This window comes from Neopsephotus bourkii, unplaced genomic scaffold, assembly GCF_033783945.1.
Source record: "Neopsephotus bourkii isolate Nb327-2 ecotype Australia unplaced genomic scaffold, CSIRO-AGI_Nbou_v1 NB_969, whole genome shotgun sequence".
Taxonomy (NCBI): domain Eukaryota; kingdom Metazoa; phylum Chordata; class Aves; order Psittaciformes; family Psittacidae; genus Neopsephotus; species Neopsephotus bourkii.
In genome coordinates, this window is record NW_026901463.1 from 27419 (window position 1) to 50213 (window position 22795).

Consider the following 22795-nt stretch of genomic DNA (forward strand, 5'->3'; position numbering starts at 1 on the left):
CAGGTGGAGATGCTGACAACACTGAACTCCTCAACTATACTTGGCTAATATTGAGCATTTTAAAGACTACAAGCCCATCCATCTGGTTTTTATATAGGCTGAATAGAACAGGTATCTCCTTCTACCTCTATAAAAGGCATTTCTGTATGGGCTTAGGACTGCTCTGAAGGAGCACTGCCACAGCTCTGCATACCCTCTGGTTAATATGGTTCTTCCCTGAATTCAGGCACTGCTCTGCATCATGTTTAGCTATATTAATATATTTTCCCTCAGCAGTTTCTGCATGACAGATCACTGGAGGTTTGCAGGCCAAGCAAGTGGTGCAGCTAGAAGTGCAATCTACTTCAACAGGGTGCAGAGCCCCATGTAAGAGGAGGGGATCTTTGCTGCTGCTGCAGTTTGAAGTATTGCAAACGAGAAAAACCCAAACTGTACTCGTGTAGATCAAGATCAGCTACTGCCCTACTTGCACTGCTTAGGGCCAGAGTGATTTCACATTACCCAGGGTAGCTTTGTTTAATTCCCCTTGTAGAGTGGTGCAATGCAGTAGCTAGATGGAGTCAAGCCTGCTGCCTTGGTGCTACTTCTCTCCCTACAGCAGACTGGATTTAAAACTAGGCATACACAGTGGCTCAAAAGGTCAGTCTTCATTCCTTAAACATGAATTTTACCCAGGGCCTCTGCTGGTAGGAACATGAGCATGATTTATGCTGACAGTACCAGCTGCGCGTTCCTTGCCTGCCAAGAGAGGGTATGAAGTATAGCAGCCTCTATCCTTACCAGCTCAACTCAAATTACTGAGATCCTGGCTAAGTCCTGTCCACCTTCCAACCCCTTCTTTACACCAGCTTAGCAGTTCTTAAAGCCTCAAGGGAATCAACCATGGACAGCAGCGTTAGTACAGAACCAGAGACTTTTGAGCTTTGAGTTATTAGACAAGTCAGTAAGCTCTGCATAAGGTTTTCTAGAGATAAATGGCAGGAAAAAACACCCCATGGCATCCAGTCTAGATAAAAACTGGTTGCTGGTAATTCTCTGTATCCTAACCCAATACAAGAAGAGGAGCAAGCTGGATTTTCAACACCAGAACAAAAAAAATCCACTTCAACAGACTCAGTTTCAACACAACTGCTGTCCTGCAAAAAAAAATAAAATTAAAAAAAAAAAATTCCAGAGAATTGTAGGAACTGGCAAGAAGCTGCTCTTTGACACACCAATGACTGAAACACACCACCTAGAAACAGGTCCTAGGTAGAGAATCCTCCTTGAGCTGCAGTCCCCTGGTATAGCTGGCTCCATGGTCCCTCAGAGCTGGTTTTTGTTCTGCAGGTAAAGCATGCCAGGTACACAATCCCTTAAACCTGAGCTGGAAATCCTGACTCTCTCCTCTTAAAACTAGCAGCCAACTAGCTTTAACAAACTAGTCGTGTTATCCAAAGAGGAAGCAGTGGAGCTGTTTCCTAGTATCTGCTAAGCTGTGAGGCACAGGATTTTGCAGTATTGGCAACACTGAAGCCACCTATCTTATTCCAGCTAACTAGCAACCTTGCAGAGATCGTTGCTGAAGAGAATACCATAGCAGGGTACAAGTCATTAGAAATGAAGCTGAGCTGCTGTTTGTGCTCAGCATCCCTCTGTTGCAAGCACAATCCTTTGTAGCACAACTGTGTCAGGGACAAACCCTGCTCCTGATCTTGCAACTAAGATATTTCCACACAACTGCCCTTTCCTTTTGCACATCAAAGCAAGACCCTATCTAGTCCCAACAGTTGTCCACTTAGACCTCACCTAGAAAACCCAGCTGCTTTCAATAGCTAGGCCCAAAACACTGGAAAACCACAGGTTTTGGATGGGTGGAACAGACTTTGGAAGACCAACTGGCCAGGAAGGATGGAACTGGAGAGAATAAGAACTGTGACAGGTGCATGTCATGACTTTAATGTGTAATTACAGTATACATACATACATACATACAAGAAGTGGGAGAACTAAAGCCCAAGAACTAGAAAGGCTACAAAATACAACACATGGACCAATACTTTAAAAAAATATTCAAAATCCTTACAAAATGGGCTGCATTGGTCCTTTGAAATTTTTTGTTTTATTGGGTTTTGTTTGTTTGTTTTTTCCTTTTCTTTGCAAATTTATAATGTGTGGTCACGGGGTGGGGGGTGGGAAAAGATCGATTTAACCCCCCTACCTTCCAAAATTTACAGGTGTCAAATAAACATACACCCCCCCAAAAAAGAAAAAAGAAAAAAAAAAACAAGCTATAGTCCTGGTCCCTGGTTTCTTTACTAAAACCAGCTGACCCTCTCCCAAAGGGCCTGCCTGAGGTGTCACCTCCAACAGAAGGGAGGTATTCTCTGCTTGTCACTCCACTTGCTATCTATCAACATTTGATGAAAAAGCAACACTGAACCTTAACCCCCTCCCCCTTTCCCGTGTTCCATAGTATTCCCACATTCCAAACACATCCACTTTTTTTTTTTTGATAAAACAACTTAGTGATTTAAAGGTTCCCCCATCCACATAAAGAAAAATAAGATATATTCTAACAACTGGCTTTTCAACATTCTTTGGGAGTCTGGGAACATCAGGACAAGGAGGTCTGCTCCAGACAAGTGCTTGTCATCAGCAGCTGCCCCTTTATTACAAACTGGACAGGCACCCGTTACCCACCTGCCTTTTACACAATTTGCACAATCCCAGAAGTCCAGACAAACGTTTCTGTTCCTTGTACTTACACTATTTCAAAATGATATTCACAGCATTGTCTGAATTTGGCCAAAAGTAAAAAAAATTAGTTTCAAACTTTGGAACATTTTTGAATGACTGGAACTTTTAGAACAACTTTCACCCAGGATTGGTTGTGTCTACCCAATCAAGGGGGCTGGGAAGGTCAGGAGGAGTCTTACAGAGTCTTCTGTCAGTTGATGAGATGAGGACCCCCAGGCTGGCACACTTACAACATGACATGTGGTTCATCTAACCGGCACCAGTCCCTTCCATCACTTGCTGGGCTTGCTTCTGCCCCATGCAGCACTGTGCAACTGACTGGAACAACCTGGACACAGAAGCAAAGCAGTGTTAGATGCATTTATGGCAGCAAGCGGTGCTTTCACTATGAAGCACCAAAAACTCACAGTGCAACTCAGCCCCTGCTTCAGATACAGTTTAAGTTAATTTTGTGGTTAACTTATACTCACTTCTCAATTTCTGGGGCACAGTGAACAAACTCATGGTTCCAGAACTTAAACGCTGGATTTTTTATCAGCTCAATGAAAGTAATAAGGAGACCCCAAGGATGAGGCCTGTTTACAATCAGTCGTTCCAAGAGAACCCTGAAATCCAAAACTAAAACCAGTTAGAGCTCAAAAGAACCAACACACAAGGAAGGAAAGTAAAAAGCTGGATGCTGGCACACAAAACACCTTCCATCTCACCTAGTGATCTGCTCCTGGATGGCTTCAGTGTTGGCCTCTGCAAATAGGTAGAGCATGGTGCAACTGAAGTAGTGGGTGTGACTGTTGGGGTATCGCAGCTGGTTGGCGATTGCATTCAAGAAAAGGTACCGGCCTGCAAAAGAAGGAGAGAATACAGATGGTCTCCCTTACGCACATGCAGAAAGAAATAAGCAGCAGCTAGTACTGAGATGAAGGTTTGTGAGCCTGCATTACAAAAGTACAAGAAATGAAGCCAATTAATAATATGAAAGGAAAACACAAAACAAAACAAAACAAAAAATCCCAAAGAAAACCCCAACACCTGATGTGTCAGGAAGAATTCAATTCCTCTTCATTAAACTTATTTCTCATACCCTTGAATATCCCAAACATTTGGTTTGAACATTCTAACATAGCATGACTTGCTGTAAATTCCCTAGCAGCTACATAAAATCACCACCTGTATTTCTCATAGTGCCAACAGATAATCTGCTGTTCATATTTGACATCTCATGAAATAGAAGCATTTCCAGCTCACCTTCAGTATCCAGGTCTACTGCCAAATTCTGGAAGATGTCCATGTGAGCTGAGTGAGTAATGGTACTCATAGAGGGTGTGCTGCCTTTGTTGTGAATGTGCGCAATAGCTTGAGTGCCTACGTAGAGCACCAGGGCATTAATCAGCTGGATGTTGTAGCGGTTGCCAGGTTCATTTGATACCTAATAGCAAAGATAGAAAAAGCATTAACAGTCTATATTCCTTCAGCAACCAAAGGTACAGCACATACAACAACAGCATCCAAGTCTCCTCTTGATTATACAGAAAAGAATACACTCGGGGCATCCACAAATTCAGTTTAGCCTTTATCCTTTTGTCTTGTTCAACATCTTTGTCAGTGACATGGACAGTGAGATTGAGTGCGCCCTCACCAAGTTTGCCAATGACACCAAGCTGTGTGATTCAGCTGATATGCTGGAGGGAAGGAATGCCATCCAGAGGGACTTTGACACGCTTGTGAGGTGGGCTGATGCCAGCCTTATGAAGTTTAACCATGCCATGTGCAAGGTCCTACACCTGGGTCAGAGCAATCCCAGGCACAGCTACAGGTTGGGCAGAGAAGAGATTCAGAGCAGCCCTGCAGAGAAAGACTTGGGGGTGCTGGTCGATGAGAAACTAAACATGAGCTGGCTTCAGTGTGTGCTCGCAGCCCAAAAAGCCAACCCTATCCTGGGCTGCATCAAAAGGAGTGTGACCAGCAGGTCGAAGGAGGTGATCCTTCCCCTCTACTCTGTTCTTGTGATACCTCACCTGGAGTATTGTGTGCAGTTCTGGTGTCCTCAACATATAAAGGACATGGAACTGTTGGAACAAGTTCAGAGGAGAGCCATGAGGATGATCAGGGGACTGGAGCACCTCCCATATGAAGAGAGGATGAGAAAGTTGGGGCTGTTCAGCCTGGACAAGAGAAGCCTGTGTGGAGACCTCATAGCAGCCTTCCAGTATCTGAAGGGGGCCTATAGGAATGCTGGGAATGGACTCTTCATTAGGGACTGTAGTGACAGTACAAGGGGTAACGGGTTGAAACTTAAACAGGACAAGTTTAGATTGGATATAAGGAGGAAATTCTTTACTGTTAGGGTGGTGAGGGACTGGAATAGGTTGCCCAGGAGGTTGTGAGTGCTCCATAGAATCATAGAATAGTTAGGGTTGGAAAGGACCTTAAGATCATCTAGTTCCAACCCCCCTGCCATGGGCAGGGACACCTCACACTAAACCATATCACCCAAGGCCTCATCCAACCTGGTCTTGAACACTGCCAGGGATGAAGCACTCACAACCTCCCTGGGCAACCCGTATATGTGTGTGTGTGTATATTCAAAAGCATCAGAAAAGTGTTGAAAGACCCAATGGACAAATTTCTGTACTCCCTACAAAAGGTAAAGGCAGTGTGAATTCACCAGCAGTGCCAGAGGCTGGCTGAAACACACAGCACCTATGCAAATGCTTCCATATGAACAATTTTCTGAGTAAGCCCAACTCCAGCCATGAAGTCTATTGCAAGCCAAGCCCTGTGATGTATGAAATATGGCTGGCTAATAATTCTGAGGTGGCCTTTAGCTAATTTACCTTTAACTCCTAAAGCATTAGCATGCAGATTCACAGATTTCTAGAACCTTTTGAATCTAGATTGATTCTAGAACCTTCTAGAATCAATTTTGCATAAAAATTTTACCAGATTCTAAATAGATTCAATCAAGTTCCATAAACCCTGTTGAAACTCGGACAATGCCTGGGTAAGCAGTGCTGGGGTCATGATAGAAGCCACAAGATTCTTCATCACCCAAAGTTTGAAGACCAAAAAAAAACCCAAGCAAGCTTGATGCAAGCATCTCTAAGTACATTCTTCACTAAGATTTGCAAGGTTGTACACTGGAGACATGCAAGGAGAAGAGACAACCTTACATTTTCGCCACAAGCATTTGGCAGCTCATGTAGATAAAACCATCTGCTTTTAAATTAAATCATTTTAGGGTCCTTAAACTCAACATTCCCTATGCATTTCACAGGGCTTTACTACTGAGCAAAAAAAAACAAACAAAAAAACTTTCTTACAGAATCCCAAGGGTTGGAAGTGACCTCAAGAGATCATCTAGTCCAACCCCCCTGCAAGAGCAGGGTAACCTAGAGTACATCACACAGGAACTTGTCCAGGCGGGCCTTGAATATCTCCAATGTGGGAGACTCCACAACCCCCCTGGGCAACCTGTTCCAGTGCTCTGTCACTCTCACAGTAAAGAAGTTCTTCCTGATCTTAACGTGGAACCTTCTATGCTCCAGTTTACACCCATTGCCCCTTGTCCTATCACTGGATATCACTGAAAAAAGCCTAGCTCCATCATCCTGACACCCACCTGTTATGTAAACACTGATGAGGTCACCCCTCAGTCTCCTCTTCTCCAAGCTAAAGAGACCCAGCTCCTTCAGCCTCTCCTCATAAGGGAGGTGTTCCACTTCCTTAATCATCTTTGTGGCTCTGCGCTGGACTCTTTCAAGCAGTTCCCTGTCCTTCTTGAACTGAGGGGCCCAGAACTGGACACAACATTCCAGATGCGGCCTAACCAAGGCAGAATAGAGGGGGAGGAGAACCTCTCTTGACCTACTAACCACACCCTTTCTAATGCACCCCAGGATGCCATTTGCCTTCTTGTCCACAAGGGCACATTGCTGGCTCATGGTCATCCTCCTATACACCAGGACCCCCAGGTACCTTTCCCCTTCGCTACTTTCCAGCAGGTCAGTCCCCAACCTGTACTGGTACATGGGGCTGTTCTTCCCCAGATGCAAGACTCTACACTTGCCCTTGTTGAATTTCATCAAATTTCTCCCCGCCCAACTATCCAGCCTGTCCAGGTCTCGCTGAATGGCAACACAGCCTTCTGGTGTGTCAGCCATTCCTCCCAGTTTAGTGTCATCAGCGAACTTGCTGAGAGTACACTCGGTTCCCTCATCCAGGTCGTTGATGAAAATATTAAACAGCACTGGTCCCAGCACCGACCCCTGAGGGACTCCACTAGTCACAGACCTCCAGCTAGATTCTGCACCATTGACCACAACTCTCTGCCTTCTTCCTTCCAACCAGTTCTTGATCCACCTCACTACCTGATCGTCAAGCCCACACTTCCTTAGCTTATCTATGAGAATGCTGTGGGAGACAGTATCAAATGCCTTACTGAAATCAAGAAAAACCACATCTACTGCTCTACCATCATCCCTCCACCTAGTCACTTCCTCATAGAAGGCTATAAGGTTGGTCAAACATGACTTCCCCCTCATAATGACTCATGTTGGCTGCTCTTAATAACCCACTCATCTTTGATATGCCTAGAAATGGAGTCAAGAATAAACATGCTTGCTACACACCAAACAAAATTCCTGCAAAGAAGGAGGGCGACTCACGCAGTGAAATCATCTGTTCCATGCTATTTGAATTAAGCATCCTCAAAAACCACTCACCTGTAGGTTGCTGCGCAAGTCAGACAAGAAAGTGACAGGAGAGCGGGTTTTGAGATAGGAATCCAAGTCCTTCTTGAACTGAGGTGGCATAACTCCAGTGAAATTTGTGAGTATTCGTGGCGCGATATTAATCTCACTTAACATGTCTACCTGTGGAGAGAAAACCCGGTCAGCTAAACCATAAGCAATCTCTAAAGGGACAAACTGCAAAAGCAGATCTGTAAGTAATTATTACATCAACTACTGTTGTTGATCATTTTTTCCTACCAGCAATGAAAAGGAAACACTAGGCTTTTGCAGATTCCAAAAGAAACTTGGTCTCTAATGTGCAAACCTGTTAGATGACCATCTCAAGGAATGGAGGGTAGAGGATAAAAGAAGTCAAGGTTGAGGGCCACGGGGGAATTCAATTGCAGCCTCTGAAGTCTCCCTATCTACACTCAAAACAGTTTGGTAGTTTAAGAAAGTACCAACATCCACACAAGTCAGGAACAGCCTTCTTCAGTCTCAAGAAGTACTAAGTATTGCAGCTTTACTCCCATCACCCTGCACAGCTCAGTCAAGGAAGAATAATAAGACAGTGCTTTAACAGTGTGAGAAAGTTTGCTTCTAATCATTCCATGATGAGGAGCCTGGCATATGCACAAAGATTTAATTAGGTAACATTAACACTTCTCAAAGTCTCTCCTCATTATGCAAGAGGCTTGTAGTTTATCTCATTATTTTCATAATAAGATGGAATCTATGTTTCTAATCCAAAAGTTTTTCAATTACATAGTGCGCTTCAACCATTAGTTAACTGAACTCCAGTCTCCACACATCCTGTGGAGCACAAACTGTACAATTCAGCATGAGCTGAACAAAACAGGCAGGAACTGTCATCTGAACTTTCAACAGCAATGCCACAAAGACTGCTTAAGTAGTCTGGTTTTTAGTGACAAATGAGACGCAAAAATGATAAAGATGCTCTTGCTCCAATATGGTATGCCTGTTAGATTTAGGAACATCATAAAACCAGTCTCGCTTTGGGAAAAGAAAAGCCCTCTGGTTTCCCATGCAAAAGCTGGGTACTCAGGGAAGGTCTCATGTAATACAAGCCTCACCAGCCTGTCCTTTCAGGTTGAACCTGCACAGACCTTGCAAGCGAGCTAAATGTCTAGGGGTGCCAATGAAGCCATATAGAAAGAGGCAAGCTTTATGATTCCAACTGCAACAGATTTCATGCAGACAAGCCTGTATCCTGCTCTGTGTGGAAAACTTCAAACGTTAAGTGTTACAAACATAATTGAAACCTACCTGCTTAAGGAAAAAAAAAAAAAAAAACAACAAAAACCCTGTTCTGCTAGCTGCTATGTTTCCTATTACCCGTTAACATCTAAATGATTGCATTAGTTCAAGTATCAGTTAAACTGTTCCCAAAAATTCCAGTCTCCACAAAAAATAAAAGAATGAAGAGGACTTAGAGCATTAAAGCTTCCCATTATCAAACTCATGAAATGGAGTCCTACCTTTAGATTGGGGGTGAAAGGGTCTGGAAGCCTCATGTTCCGTGGGAAGGCACTCAGGATCAGATTCCTTAGCTGAATACAGTTAGGTGGAATCACATCACAGAAACCATAGTGGTAGTCACAAAGAAATTCTGGGAAATCATGCAACAAGACCAGCAACACACGCAGAGTGCCCTGGAAAAATACAATACGAGAGAGCTTGCAAAGCCATCCTTCTATGTCATGTGGTCAACATTAACAGGAAGAAATTCATCGGGGGGGGGGGGCTAGCGTTTCTTCCAGTTTCTATCTCACTGGATTTGCATTTAACTTTAAGATATAAATTCTTGTCCTGGGTTTAGCAGTGGCAGTCATTTTTCTCTTTCTTGGTAGCTGGTGCAGGGCTGTGTTTTGACTTTCAGCTGGGAACAGAGCTGAAAAACAATGATGTTTTGGTTTGGCCAAGGACTCTGTGGGCCTCATGCTCTGCCAGGGAGGAGGGGAGCCGGGAGGAAGCAGGGACAGGACACCTGACCCAAACTGACCAAAGAGGTATTCCATACCACAGCATGTCATGCCCAGGGGGGAACTGGGAGTTAGCCGGAAGGACTGGGTGGACTGCAGGGTTGGAGGAGGTATGGGTTGGTGCTTGATTGGGCTGGGGGGGCAAGTTATCGGTCACCTGGTGATGGGGTGTTGTATTCTCTTCCCTTGTTATTTCCTTTATCATTACTATTATTGGTGGTAGCAGTAGTGATTTGTGTTATACCTTAGTTACTAAACTGTTCTTATCTCAACCCGTGGGAGTTGCATTCTTTTTGATTCTCCTCTCCGTTCCCCCAGGAGTAGGGGGAGGGCAAGTAGGGGGGGAGGGGGTAACAAGCTGTCTGGCTGTGGGTTAAACCACGACAATTCTAAAAGCACAGTAAACACTATTTTGCTACCAGAACACCTCTACTTTCAGACCACTTTGGTTGGAAGCAGCATCTATCAGCTGGCTTTGTTTTGTGGGGTTTTTTTTTTGTTTTTTTTTTTTTTTACCTTGTAAAGAATTTGCATAGGTTTAGCAAGTTCTACATTCCTAAGGAAAGGAGCCAAGTACTTGAAGAGATCGATCAGTAACTGAGCGTACATAGGCCAACCCTGCCAAGAGAAAAACAGCAGATGGAAAATGTGCAATGAAGAGCAGTTAACTTCAAAACCATAATTCGATTGGTCTTCATAAACCTGGATCGGAGTTATACCCCACTGCTAGCTCTAGCACTGAGTGCAGCACAGCTTTAGCTGCACATTGTATGCTACAGGTGTTTCCAGAACACTCTACATGCCATTCTGAGTCAACAGTATTTGGGCTGGACTACAGCTCTTCCAGACTTTGACAAAGGCATGTTTATTAACTTCAAACTACGGGCTGTAGGGTGAATTACTGACACAAAGATTCTCCTCCATGGAGTTAGGTGACTCTGGATATGGAAGACAACAACACAAAACAGCTATGCTACTAGCACACTTCAAGAGATGTGAAACAGCACCACACCAGATAAGCATCTGTGTGAGCTTTTTTTAATTCAGAAGAGATAAACTGAAGCCACACCTTCTGCTGTGGTGTATGTGCCAGCATTCTTGCAATAAATATCCGATGGGAGATCAGTTCCAGCCAGGCATAAACAAAACCTGGAGCTTTTGTAGGCCTCAGGATGTGAAATGTGTTACTGAAAGAAAAGTAAGAGCAGGTTAGAAGTGCACAGCAATAAGATTACTTTTCATAACATTGAAAGAAAACATACACAGCCCTAGAAGCAAGGCATTTTAGCCTCCTGGGTTTTACCAGTCATCTTCCTTAAAACAAGGAAGTAGACAGTACATAGGAGAACCAGTTACTCCAAATGTGATTAAGCCACCACAAAGGAACAGTGAGATAGCTTCTGGATGAAAAAATCTTGATCCTACCGGGAAAGAATGAGCATTGTGGTCAATCTCAGATACATACCAGAAAGCTGTGAGTGTCTGGAAGTTGATGGTTTCTAGCACATGCTCAGGAGCATTTAATTCCAACAGCAGCATGATGAAAATGCGATGATAAGGAAGTTGCTGAAACTCACTCTGCCGAACATCATGGTCTTGCAGAAGAACTCCCACCACAATACCAAGGACCTAGAGAGATCAAGGCATGTCAGTGGTGACAGAAAGAATTACTTTGCAAGTCAACCTACAGGTAATACTTTAACCACCAGGTATAAAAAAATAAATAATAACCTGCAGATTCTAACAAGAACCAAAACTTTCAGTTACTGGTAGTGTTCTGCAAATTAATGTAATTTGTATCAGCAACTCCCAACTATGATACTTTGTTCTCCCTGTCCCATGGGCTACAGTGACTGACTGGGCAGTGTTGGGAGACCTTAGCTACCTAAGACCACCTAGCCATAAACAGTAGTGTAAGAGTATAGGCAATATAGGCAAGGCCCTCACAAAATCAAGGCAGACACCCAGGAATCACCTACTTTAAAGCATACTTTTAGTACCTCAAAACAATAGCAGAGGACTTTTTCATTTCAAGGCACAAAGGTGAGCTTCAGGTTTGTTTGATATGAATTCTTTGCGAACAAGAAAGCCACTTGGCATCCTGATGCGCCTGATAAACTCAACAGTTTATCAAGTCTTCAATCTGATCCATCAGCAATAGCCTGCATTAAGGTCTACATTTCACATTAATCAGCAAAGGCACACCCAATTCTGCACTTTAAATGCAAAGAGTACAAAAAGGGTTCCCAACCTTATTCAGAAGGTTGATCTTTGTAACTGTGTTGGTTGCCTCCCCAGAGTGCTTCACTAGCAGTGCAATAAGTCGCACAAAGGCATCCAGATTGTGGTAGCACTTGGCTCGAATCATAGTGGGGTTGGCAGCGGGGTTATGCTGCTGCTCAGCCTGAGCACGATAGCTGATTTCAACACACATTTCGGTGCAGAGGCGGAAAAAGCGGGTGATCAGGTCATCGGTTTTCAGGATTCCTTGCTGGTGCATCTATCCAGGAAAAGAAAAAAAACCCAGAACTATAACCACAGAAAGTGCATTCCACAACTTATTTCAAACAACACACTTTACAAAGAACCCACCTTGCCTGGCACGATTTTTACCCTTCTCTTAAAGAGAGATGGGTAGCAAAGCTATCTCTGCTACTCCTCCCAAATATGAGTATTTTCAAGGCAATATGAAGGTGGCAATACAGTTTCAGTGAAGGCATTTACTCCCAAACAGAGTCTTTTTGATCCAGGTTCTTTTCAGCCATCATCATAGCTGAGGAACCTGTTGCAGTATCAGTTCTGCCACCAGCACTCAAACTTGCATGAAGGTCAGCAAGAGGCAGCAGCAGTTCAGTCTCTGGCCTTCAGGGCAGACTTCAGCTGCTAGCTCAGGAACCATTGCTACTTTGCGGCAACAAAGAATCCCAGACTGGTTTGGGTTGAAAGGGACCTTAAAGCTCATCCATTTCCAAACCCTGCCACGGGCAGGGATACCTTCCACTAGAGCAGCTTGCTCCAAGCCCCTGTGTCCAACCTGGCCTTGAACACTACCAGGGATGGAGCAGAAGACTGCAGAAGCCATTTGCATATGGAAATTGAACTTTCCTTACAGGAACATTACATGCAGAGAAAGACTGGGTGGGCTTTTTTGTTTGTTTTGCATTGGGGTTTGTTTTTAGTAACATACATCTTAAATAGACTTTTATTTATCATCTGTAGCATTAAAGCCAACAAAATGAAATAAATTACATTGCAGGAAACCTCTGTGTTTTGAATAAAGCATCTTCTAAAATCCTACTGCACAGACATGAAGCTGTATAAACAGTATAACTGCTAACTCTTAGAGAACTATTTATGGAGAAGCCTTTGTTTTAGAAAAGGAATTAATGTATCTGCCTTCAAAGTTCTATGCTCCTTGTTCTAAAGACTAGTGCAAAGAAAGCAACACATTTTAAGCAGCCAAAATTATGGTTAAGTTCAATAACAAGACCTTGTTTAACACAGTTATTACAAAATATTCCTCAAAAAAACCTCATATCTAATGCCTGTAAGGAAAAAATTATATATCAACACTGCACTTTGATATATTGCACTTGTTATATCAAATCTGATCAAATATGTACAAAAGGTAAGCAAACAATTGTGATAAGAGTGAAGCAGGACAAAATTGCATTGAGCATTACGAGTACACTCACTATACTGAAGTATGTTTTATAAGCATACTTTAAGGTATAAAAAGAGGAAGGTCACATGAAGAGGTAAAATTTATTTTTAAAAAGTGAGTTTAACACAAGACCCATTGAAAACATTTCAAAAAGACACTATGCAGAAGTCAGACCAACAGAAAACTGAGAAAGCACTGCAAATACACTAAGTCGGGGGCTTCCTTACAGCTGCAGTCAAGGAGCTGTCTGGAAGACAGTTTTATGATGATGATTGCAAATATATAGGGATTTTGGTACCACTTGTTTGGCTACTGAGGGCATCTTCCTGCTCAGTCACAGCTGGAAGGCAGATGTGTGCTGTTCATCACAGCTGTTAAGGTGTCCTGGAGAAAAATGTTGGAGGCCATTTAAAAATTTAGGCACCTCTTTAGCTAATGAAGTTTCAAGTTTTTCCTCACTCTAATGAATGATTCCAGTTAGAAAAAGGATTCCCTTGTTCACATGGTCTGAAACAATTCACTTGCAACTCTATTTAGTAGCAATTTCCTTCTGCAGGCTGTCAGAGCTTTTACCCGTTACCCATAAGGAGCAACACTAGTCAAGCTTCATTACACAGAGCATGCCAGAACTATTCCCAAGAGCTATCTCAGCTGAAGCTCTCCCACCAAACTTAACCCAAAACTGAACTGACAGCTTGTTGCTACAGTATCTGAAGAGCATGATTTCGTGAAGGATAGGAGTTTCTGCAGAACTTTACCATCAAAACCAGTCAAAAGGTTGATAGTCAACTGCCATACACCTGAAAGTTTCCAAAGGATACTTTAAAACAAAGGGCATCACACCCTACTGATGTTGAATAAAAAGCATCTTTCTTTCCAAAAGCTCTACCTGTCCAACAAATGCAGAAAACGCTTTGGTACTGTCACGGCCTGCTGCAGCTGAATGGTAGAGGTTCACCCACTCCCTCAGCAGGTATTCTGCCTTCTCCCTCAGACCTGGTGGGTCATCATACTCAGAGGCTTGGGAAATTCCCGAATGCATCATGAAATTGGGACCTCCATGAGCACGGTCAATCATTGCTTCATAGTTTGATCGGACCACTTCCATCAGCTGGGGTAACCTAACACAACAGAGCAAGAGCTGGGTTAGAATTTCTCCTCCCCCAGAAGGTGCAGGAACTGGAAAGCTCAGTCAGATACAGTTGAAATAAAGAAAATTATTTCTTATACTAAATCTTCATATCTTCCAGTCCTCACTGGAACAGCAGAAAAGTCATGGATGCAGATACATTTATGATGAAAGAAGAAACACTGAAATCATCCAAGCTTTGAAGTTCCACTCCAATTTATCCAGTAGTGTGCTGCAACAAAGCACCACGAGTACTAGAAATAACTTCACTTTTGCAGGCTTCAGAAGCCCTAAAATGCTCTGAGACAGTGAGTTGTCAGTGCTAAACAGCCTGGCTGGGGCACTACATTTGGCTGCAGTGAAAGTCAAGTCATACAGCAAAGACAGCACAACCAAACTGCAGGCTAAAGGAATTTTGTTTCAGGACCTCCCATTAGCAACTGTGTTGGTAGTGGCAGCCACTGCTAGCATCAGCACCAGGTGTTGGTTGCTCTCTCAGAAATCCCAAGTTCTCCCAAGCTCTGATCAATTTCTTCCTCAGACTCAGCAGCAATTGCTTTCACTTTAGTAACAGGAGGCCTGCAAGTCCCAAAGGTATTTCCAGATGCAGTGGCTGTTTGCTGCCCAATTATCTGCTGGTGGATACACAAGCCACACAAGATTGGTGGATGACTGCTTTGTAGACTCCAAACAAAATTGTCTAAAGAAGCAAATAGGATTGTCTAATTTGATTAACTGCTTGTGATTAACAAATAAGCACATTAACAACTAGATACTGATCATCCAAACACATAAAAATTTTGCCTAAATTTGAGATGAGGCAAGAATTCAAGCAAGTTTCTCACAGTGCCATGGTATTTTGGAGCACAGTGCATAGAAGGATTTTCCAGATCAAGCATTCAGTTTGCCATGATGCTGCAGCTGCCTCTATTTTGACATAAAAATCAGCACAATTACATTGGAGTAACAGCTCTGACATAGGACTGCAGCCCTGGAGAAAATTTAAAGCTGTATGATTTGAGACAGTGTCTATAAACATTCAAATCATAAATAAGAACAAGTAGTAATATATTGCACAGTATTTCAATCTCACCCTTCTGGGGCATTTCCTCTGGAATGAGCATTAATCCTCATGAGTGTCTCAATTGTGTGAAACATATCTGCCTCTGTTACATGGGCAACACTTCTCTCATCCACCAACAGGATCTTTACCAACTGCATGGCAAATGCCACAGCCATGTAGTTCAAGCCATTCTCCATTGACTGTAAACATAAAAAAGGAAATTAAAGTTCAATCACAAGTTTTGCAGTGGACTGACCATTACGACTCCCCTACAAAAGAGCAGATTCCCTTTACCTGAGCCAAGTGGAGGTCATACTGCTGCATGTTAACAAGGTGATTGCGGATAAGCAGCTCCACAGCTTCCACATTGTACTTGTACTCATCTCTGCATTCAATCAGGCACCTGAAAAATTGGACTGCTTTTATAAAGTGTACTTAACACAGCTTAAGTGAAGCAACTCAAACCTAATACTTCAGAAACTGTCATTCACCATGATAAGTTACTTGGTTCCAAAAGAAGCTCTTTTAGAGCATTCTCTGAGGTCATGTTTGAGTTCAGAACAGCCATCAGCCTCAATCATTTGTTGCCCTGCACAACTGGTCACAACAGCCCTTCAAGAGCTTCAGCAGAAGGAGCCTCTCTTCTGAGGACAAAGTGGCACAGCTACCTCGCTGAAACACCAGTGTTCCTGCTGCAGGCATATGCCATGTCACATCGTTTGTGACAGCTCAGAGATTCTCTGTAAAATGAGGGAGACCCCCCCCAAGCATTTCTAATGTCTAATTCCATTGAAGATTCCTATCATGTTCTAAATGAAGCAGCATTATCAGAAGATCTAGCTACTTTTGGCAAAGAAAGATGGTTATTTTTTAACAAATTGCAGCAATGCAAAATCTTAACAGGCAAGAGATTCAGAATAACACAGGAACTCCCAAAAGGTGATGAAAGCTACACCAATGTTCCTGTTGTCTCATAACTGACCTAGTAATTTGTTTATTATACCATGGAGATCCATAGGCACGGCCGTCCTGCAGAGCCTTCAGCACAAACAGATGACACTCACGATAGCGAAGCAGAAGGTCAGCATCTGCCCCACTGGTGGCATCCAGTAAGCCTTCTACAGCCTAGAACAAATACAACCTGTTAGCAGAGGAAACAAGTCCTCTTCCAAATCTTCTGCAAATTACATCAGCAAGAGTTATCATCAGAAGACTCAGATATGCTAAAACCAATTTAGTCATGGTGTTGACCCCTTAATGAGACTATGTGAGATTTTACGAGCTACTATGGCATCTACATGTTCATTGCACTCAGCTGTCCTACCACAAACAAGCCTCTCTACACCTCACTGGCTTTACATATGCACCAGTCTGAAAGGCTGCATTAGTTTGTGCTGCAGCTTCTATAAGTAAATGCCTCCTCACAAGCAATTCTGCACATGGCTCATGAAAAATAACATGGAAGGAGATTTGCAGAACCTGCCAGAGATCAGCTCTGAGATGAATCTGTACCAGTCTATAGCAAATGGAAGATGAGTCTTACAGGGGCGGCACAATTTACATGGGCAAGTCCTAGTCAGGATTAGATCCTTTAATAAGTACAAGCACTACTAGCCAAGAATAAAGAGTTTCCCTCCAGCTTTCAGTACTTGTGTTCCTCCACTGTTCTTGGATCCTGTTCTGGGTTTAGCAGTAGCAGTCATTTTTTCTCTTTCTTGGTAGCTAGTGCAGTGCTGTGTTTGGACTTTCGAGCCAGGAACAGAGCTGATAAAAATGATGCTCTGGTTTGGCCAAGGACTTTGTGAGCCTCATGCTCTGCCAGGGAGGAGGGGAAGCCGGGAGGAAGCAGAGACAGGACACCTGACCCAAACTGACCAAAGAGGTATTCCATACCGCAGCACGTCATGCCCAGGAGGTAACTGGGAGTTACCCAGAAGGACAGGAGGTCTTCTGGGTCAGACTCGTTTTTCGGCGGGTGGTATTGTACTTTTTTCCCTTGTTATTATCTCTTATCACTGTTGTCGTTGGTGGTAGTTGTGGTGATTTGTGTTGTACATTGGTTGCTGGACTGTTCTTATCTCAGCCCGTGGGAGCTGCATTCTTTCGATTCTCCTCCCCATCCCTCTGGGAGCGGGGAAGGGGGGGAGCCCCGGGGGGGGGGACGCGGGCCTCGACTGTTTCCAGCCCAGCACCACTCACTGGGAGTGAGTGTCTGGCTGGGTTTAAACAACAACAGATCCTCAGGTAGACAGCTTCATATCCTTCCACTCTCCTCAAATGGATTTTTCTCCACACATCACTACACTCCGCACTACTAACCAGGCACAGATATCAGCTCAGAACTCACTGTGACACTCCCCACCTGGTATAGTCTACTAGTTCTGGCTGGGATGTAGTTAATTTGCTTCCTAGCAGCCCATATGGTGCTGTGGTTTGGATTTGTGCTGAAACAGTTGACAACACACCAGTGTCTTGTCAATTGCTGAACAGCACTTGCACAGCATCAAGGTTTTCTTTCCCACCCTGCCTCCCCCACCAGTTGGTAGGCTGGAGATGGGCAAGAGGCTGGGAAGCAACACAGCTAGGACAGCTGACCCAAACTGAATCAAGGGATGTTCCCTATCATATGACATCATGCTCAGCAATAAAAGCTTGAGGAAAGGAGAGCAAAGGGGTGCAATTCATAGCCATGTTTGCCTACCCAAGCAAATGTTCCATGTGCTGAAGCCCTGCTTCAGGAGTGGCTAGACAGCTGCCTGCTGATAGGAAGTAGAGATTTTTATTTTTGTTCTGTTTGTGCACATGGCTTTTCTTTCCCTACTAAACTGCCATAATCTGAAGCCTGCCTTCCCTTTATTTTCTCCTTGTCCTTCAGAGGAGCAGAATGAGCAAGCAGACAGATGGATGCTTGGCTGTTAGCTAGGGTCAACCCACCAGGCACATTCATTTATCAGTTACTGCAAAATACAATCCCCAAGTGTACCACTATAAATCTAGTCCTATGCTCAGTAATATCTACCTACACAGGCAGTTCAAACGTTGTCTTAGCCTCCAAATCATCCTGAAATCAAAAACTATTCCTGAGTGCAATAACTCTCTACTTCCCCCATCTGAACAAAACTATGTCCCAGGATTCTGTACCTGCTTCGTTCCACAGCAGCCTGGCCACCAAGTGTACAAAACACCAAGTGAACACCATGACCCTCTTCCAATTTTATTTACTGAATTTCCAAAGACAGCAGTTGCTTAGTACTGTTCACCAGGCAAGTTCCACAGGATGCGTAAAGGTAAACACTCACCAGCAAGGCAATCCACAAGCCAGGTGAGTAATAAACTCTGCCTGAGTTGTTACAGGAGAAGAGTTGCTAACACTCACCTTCTGCAGTAGTCCAAGTGCAGCAATAGCATCTCGGGAGTTCCGAGCCACTACTACAGCCTCCAAGAGGCTGCGCAATGCTTGAGCTTGAGGATTCATGGCCAGGGTGTGTGGAATGGACTGCAGGTGCTGCTCTAGTTCTGTCATACATTTGTCATAGATTTGTGCTACATCATCTGTAGCCCAAGCTTGCTGCTTAAGAGAAAGTGGGAATAAGTGATTTTTGCAAGGATCATATTTATGAAATTCAAATACTAACTGGCTATTCTGTATCCAGAATTTAGACCTCTACAGTACTGTGGTTAGTTATGCTGGCATTTTAAATACACAAATATGAGCAAATTAAACTGTGGAAATAACTAGCAAACAATTCCAACAGTCCATAAGACCAAGAATGCATACAAAAACCTGTTTGTTATCTCAAAATCCATGCTTGCCATCCATGGCCTTCCCGCAAAATTAACATGGGATTTGAATAAAATATTTCACTGCTACTAAAATTACAATTTGCAGATCTTGTCCCAATTTGGATTACAACCCCTTAAGACTGGATATAAGTTTTAATGTTAAACTAATGGCAACATAAAACTAATGCATCTTACAGCCACTACTCCCAAGCCTGATTCTTACTATTCTTCTAGCAAAGGACACAAGTTCCACAATATTCACCAACAGGGCTATAGTACTCACAAACCGATTAATTCAGAAATCTCTACCTTCATAGGCTGTGCCAAGAATCCTGTGGGCTGAGTTAAGTCATTGGTAGGCAGGAAGCCAGGGACATTGCGTGCAAACTCTTCATAAACAGCCAGCTGTTTTGGGTCCACACCTCCAACCTTTGCAATGAAAAGAACAGGCATTAACCTCATTGCTAAACAGTGGCACGTAAGAAATGAGGGTAGTTTGTGTAACAGGTAGCTGCTCAGTCACACTCTTAAACTGAGTAGGATTCAGCTGCTCTGCACTGAGGTCCTATGTCTTCAGCCACACCTAACAAGAGGATTTTTCTCTACAACTGCAACTCACATTCCCAGAAGAAGGATCAACTGAATAGCAGCTTCATGCACATTTAACACACAAGAAATGCTCTGCTGAGAGCACAAGATATGTCCTTTAAGGGAAGAAAACATGAGATAAGACAACGAAACAGACTAGTCACCTTTCAGTGAAAGGAACAGTACAGCACAAGAGACAGGACTTCCAGTATCCTCAAGGAATTGAGGAAAATGAACACTCATTGCAGAACAACATATTCATGCATTTCCATTACTAATCAAACTAATAGTTGCACTAGCAGACAAAACTAGCAATATACAGGTATTGCTCAGCTGAGACTGTGCCATCCGCTTTTGATTATCAGGAGGGGGAGAACCACCACATCAGTGTGGCTCAGTTAATATCCTCACCTTTAACCTGATCTGTTCTGGCATCCTCTCAGCCTGGTAAGTTAACACAACAGGATCACAGTACCGACGGCCCTCTTGTCTAGCATGTTTTCTGAGCTCAAATTCCTGGGGGAAAAAAACCAAACACCACACTGAATTTTAGACACTGAGTCTGGATGTATATGAGCACATATAATGCTTCTAAAAGGCAGCAGTCTCATACTTACAGTTGCAAGCCTCTTGTCCATCTCAGGGCCTGCTTTTTCCACAGCTGTCTTTTGGATAAAGCAGCAGGCCAGCTCACAGTTATCCTGTGCTATCTGGGCTGTTGCCTGCTCTATCATGTCCCTCTGTTGTGGAGAGGCTGCCTATTGAAAACCACAATCATCAGTGAAGGCTGTAAATATTATTAATAGCCTTAAAATCTGCACCACTGTCTGTACCAAACATAAGCAATAAAAAGGAATGCTCTTAGGAATGCACTCTCTTTGCATGGAATATACAACAGTAAATTTAATTTTGCATAACTTTGAATAAAACGTAGGCAAAACAACAGCAAAGACTTTCAAACAAGGAACAACACAGCAGCAGGTTCTTCATCTTCACCACCAACCTATCTCCAGGGCATAGACATAAAGCTCTGCTTTGGAATGATGCACCTATGATGGATGCTAATGCAGGAAAAACAAACCTCACATCAGAGTGTAAAACTTCTCCCACTTCCTATGTTGTAGTCAAAAGATACAAAGGTGCATCACTAAATGGAAGAGTAATCCTAACCCTTTTCAGTGGGTTCCGTTTCTGATACGGATTTTCTTCTTTCCTTCTTGGAGTATGGTTTAAGAGAACCTTGAACAGTTGGACTTACTTTCCAGGGTGCGAAGCAGCAATTCCCACTGGAAACAGAATATACATAAAGCAGCAAACAATCCAATCTACTTGGATTTGCTTGCCCATTAAGATCTACCCCTCTTTCATTAATCCCCGAGAGCTAAACTACTTCTCTGAAAATAAATTCTTGTTAACTCACTTCACAAAATAAGCCAGATGTCAATTTCTAGATGTCTTGTACAGTACTTTTTCTGCAAGACAATGTTTTTATAATTATCCCTTAAAGAAAATTTCATTGGATTACAACTAGCCCTGTATCAATGCCAGATCTTCAGGGATAAAAAAAAAAAAAATACTATTATGTTACATTTTCACAGCATTTATCACATTTTGCAAGCACTGCAATACACAGCACTAAGTCTTCCACAAACCTTGGGTTACTTTTGCTTACACATGTCCTTCAGGGGCACATTACACCTGGTAGATATGCCTGGCTCTAACACTGGTCTATGCTCACCCTCCCTCCACAACTGTCACATTGCTACTTTCTCTTGGATATCACCCAAGATATAACCAGAATTCTCCAAGGGCCTCCCTGTCTGAACTGTAGTCATATCTGATACCTTACTGTGTTCAGCTCTGGGGCCCCCAATGCAAGACGGATATGGACCTGCTCGAGTGAGTCTAGAGGAGGCCATGAAGATGTTCTGAGGGCTGGAGCACCTCTGCTCTGGAGACAGGATGAGAGACCTAGGTTTGTTCAGCCTAGAGAAGAGAAGGCTCCAGGGAGACCTTAGAGCAGCTCCAGTGCCTAAAGGGGCTACAAGAAAGCTGGAGAGGGACTTTTGACAAGGGTCTGTAGGGACAAGACAAAGGGGAATGGCTTTAATCTGATAGAAGGGAGACTCAGATGAGATCTTATGAAGAAGTTCTTTCCCTGTGAGGGTGGTGAGGCCCTGGCACAGGTTGCTCAGAGAAGCTGTGGCTGCCCCATCCCTGGCAGTGTTCAAGGCCAGGTTGGACCTTGGAGCAACCTGCTCTAGTGGAAGGTGTCCCTGCCTGTGGCAGGTGGTTGGAACTGGATGAGCTTTAAGGTCCCTTCCAACCCAAACCGTTCTAGGATTCAAGCATGAATCACAGCACGACTGAATACCAAAGGAATATATCTCCCCCCTTCCCCCCCCATTAGAGGATAACAGCACTTTCTCTTATGGTTACCAGCTTGACACCCAAACTCCAAACTGTTAGCACAGGTGCTAACAGTGGTCACTGGCTGAGCTCATGAACAAAGCAATACTAAAACTGTTTATTCCCATCCTTGTGTTTAAGATGGATGGAACAAGATTAACTTGTATGCTTTTCCTGGTCTTCATCTCGGCAATCATGTTACCTGAAGTCCTGTATATGAAGGGTCAAGTGTTTGAGGCCTGGGAGTTACAGCATGGACTATCCATCCCATACCTGCAGATGCTGTTCTCTGTAACATTCTGCAATCCCTTCAGAACATTAAATCTTGCCCTCAAGGCAGTTACCTTGCAAGAGAGCAATGCCACTGCAAAAGGTCCTTTGCACTGTCACTCCCTATGAGATGGGAGACAGTGACATGCCCTTAACCAAGAGATAGGCAGTCCCTGAACTATTTTTCTTTTAAATCCCTGAAAGGATCTATGCTTTGATCTTTCAGAGATCTTTATGCTCTTGTGTCTGCTGACACCAATGGTAAGCACAGCAACTACTCTAGGTAGCAGCTGCTGTTCTGGCCAGCACATCATGAACTGTTCCATTTAGTCAAGAAGGTAAAGCTACCACTTCAGCTCAAACTTTGTTCATTAAGAGACCTGAAAATAGCCTCTAGAAAACCCAATAAATTAACAA

General features: G+C 43.4%; 1 protein-coding gene across 1 annotated transcript in view; it reads right to left on the reverse strand.

Moving 5' to 3' along the window:
• Positions 1–1918: 1918 nt before the first annotated feature.
• Positions 1919–22795, reverse strand: part of CNOT1 (CCR4-NOT transcription complex subunit 1) — a 79966-nt gene continuing 59089 nt past the window's right edge. The window contains exons 31-48 of the mRNA XM_061359374.1: positions 20317–20457; positions 20111–20215; positions 19421–19540; positions 18705–18899; positions 16311–16453; positions 15623–15731; positions 15359–15528; positions 14026–14257; positions 11724–11972; positions 10938–11101; positions 10542–10659; positions 9989–10090; positions 8969–9142; positions 7461–7610; positions 3985–4165; positions 3447–3579; positions 3210–3344; positions 1919–3067 (exon numbers count right to left, since the gene is read on the reverse strand). Of these exons, the coding sequence (XP_061215358.1) occupies positions 2989–3067; positions 3210–3344; positions 3447–3579; positions 3985–4165; positions 7461–7610; positions 8969–9142; positions 9989–10090; positions 10542–10659; positions 10938–11101; positions 11724–11972; positions 14026–14257; positions 15359–15528; positions 15623–15731; positions 16311–16453; positions 18705–18899; positions 19421–19540; positions 20111–20215; positions 20317–20457 (2700 nt within the window). The 3' untranslated portion in view covers positions 1919–2988. The remainder of the gene's footprint in view (positions 3068–3209; positions 3345–3446; positions 3580–3984; positions 4166–7460; positions 7611–8968; positions 9143–9988; positions 10091–10541; positions 10660–10937; positions 11102–11723; positions 11973–14025; positions 14258–15358; positions 15529–15622; positions 15732–16310; positions 16454–18704; positions 18900–19420; positions 19541–20110; positions 20216–20316; positions 20458–22795) is intronic.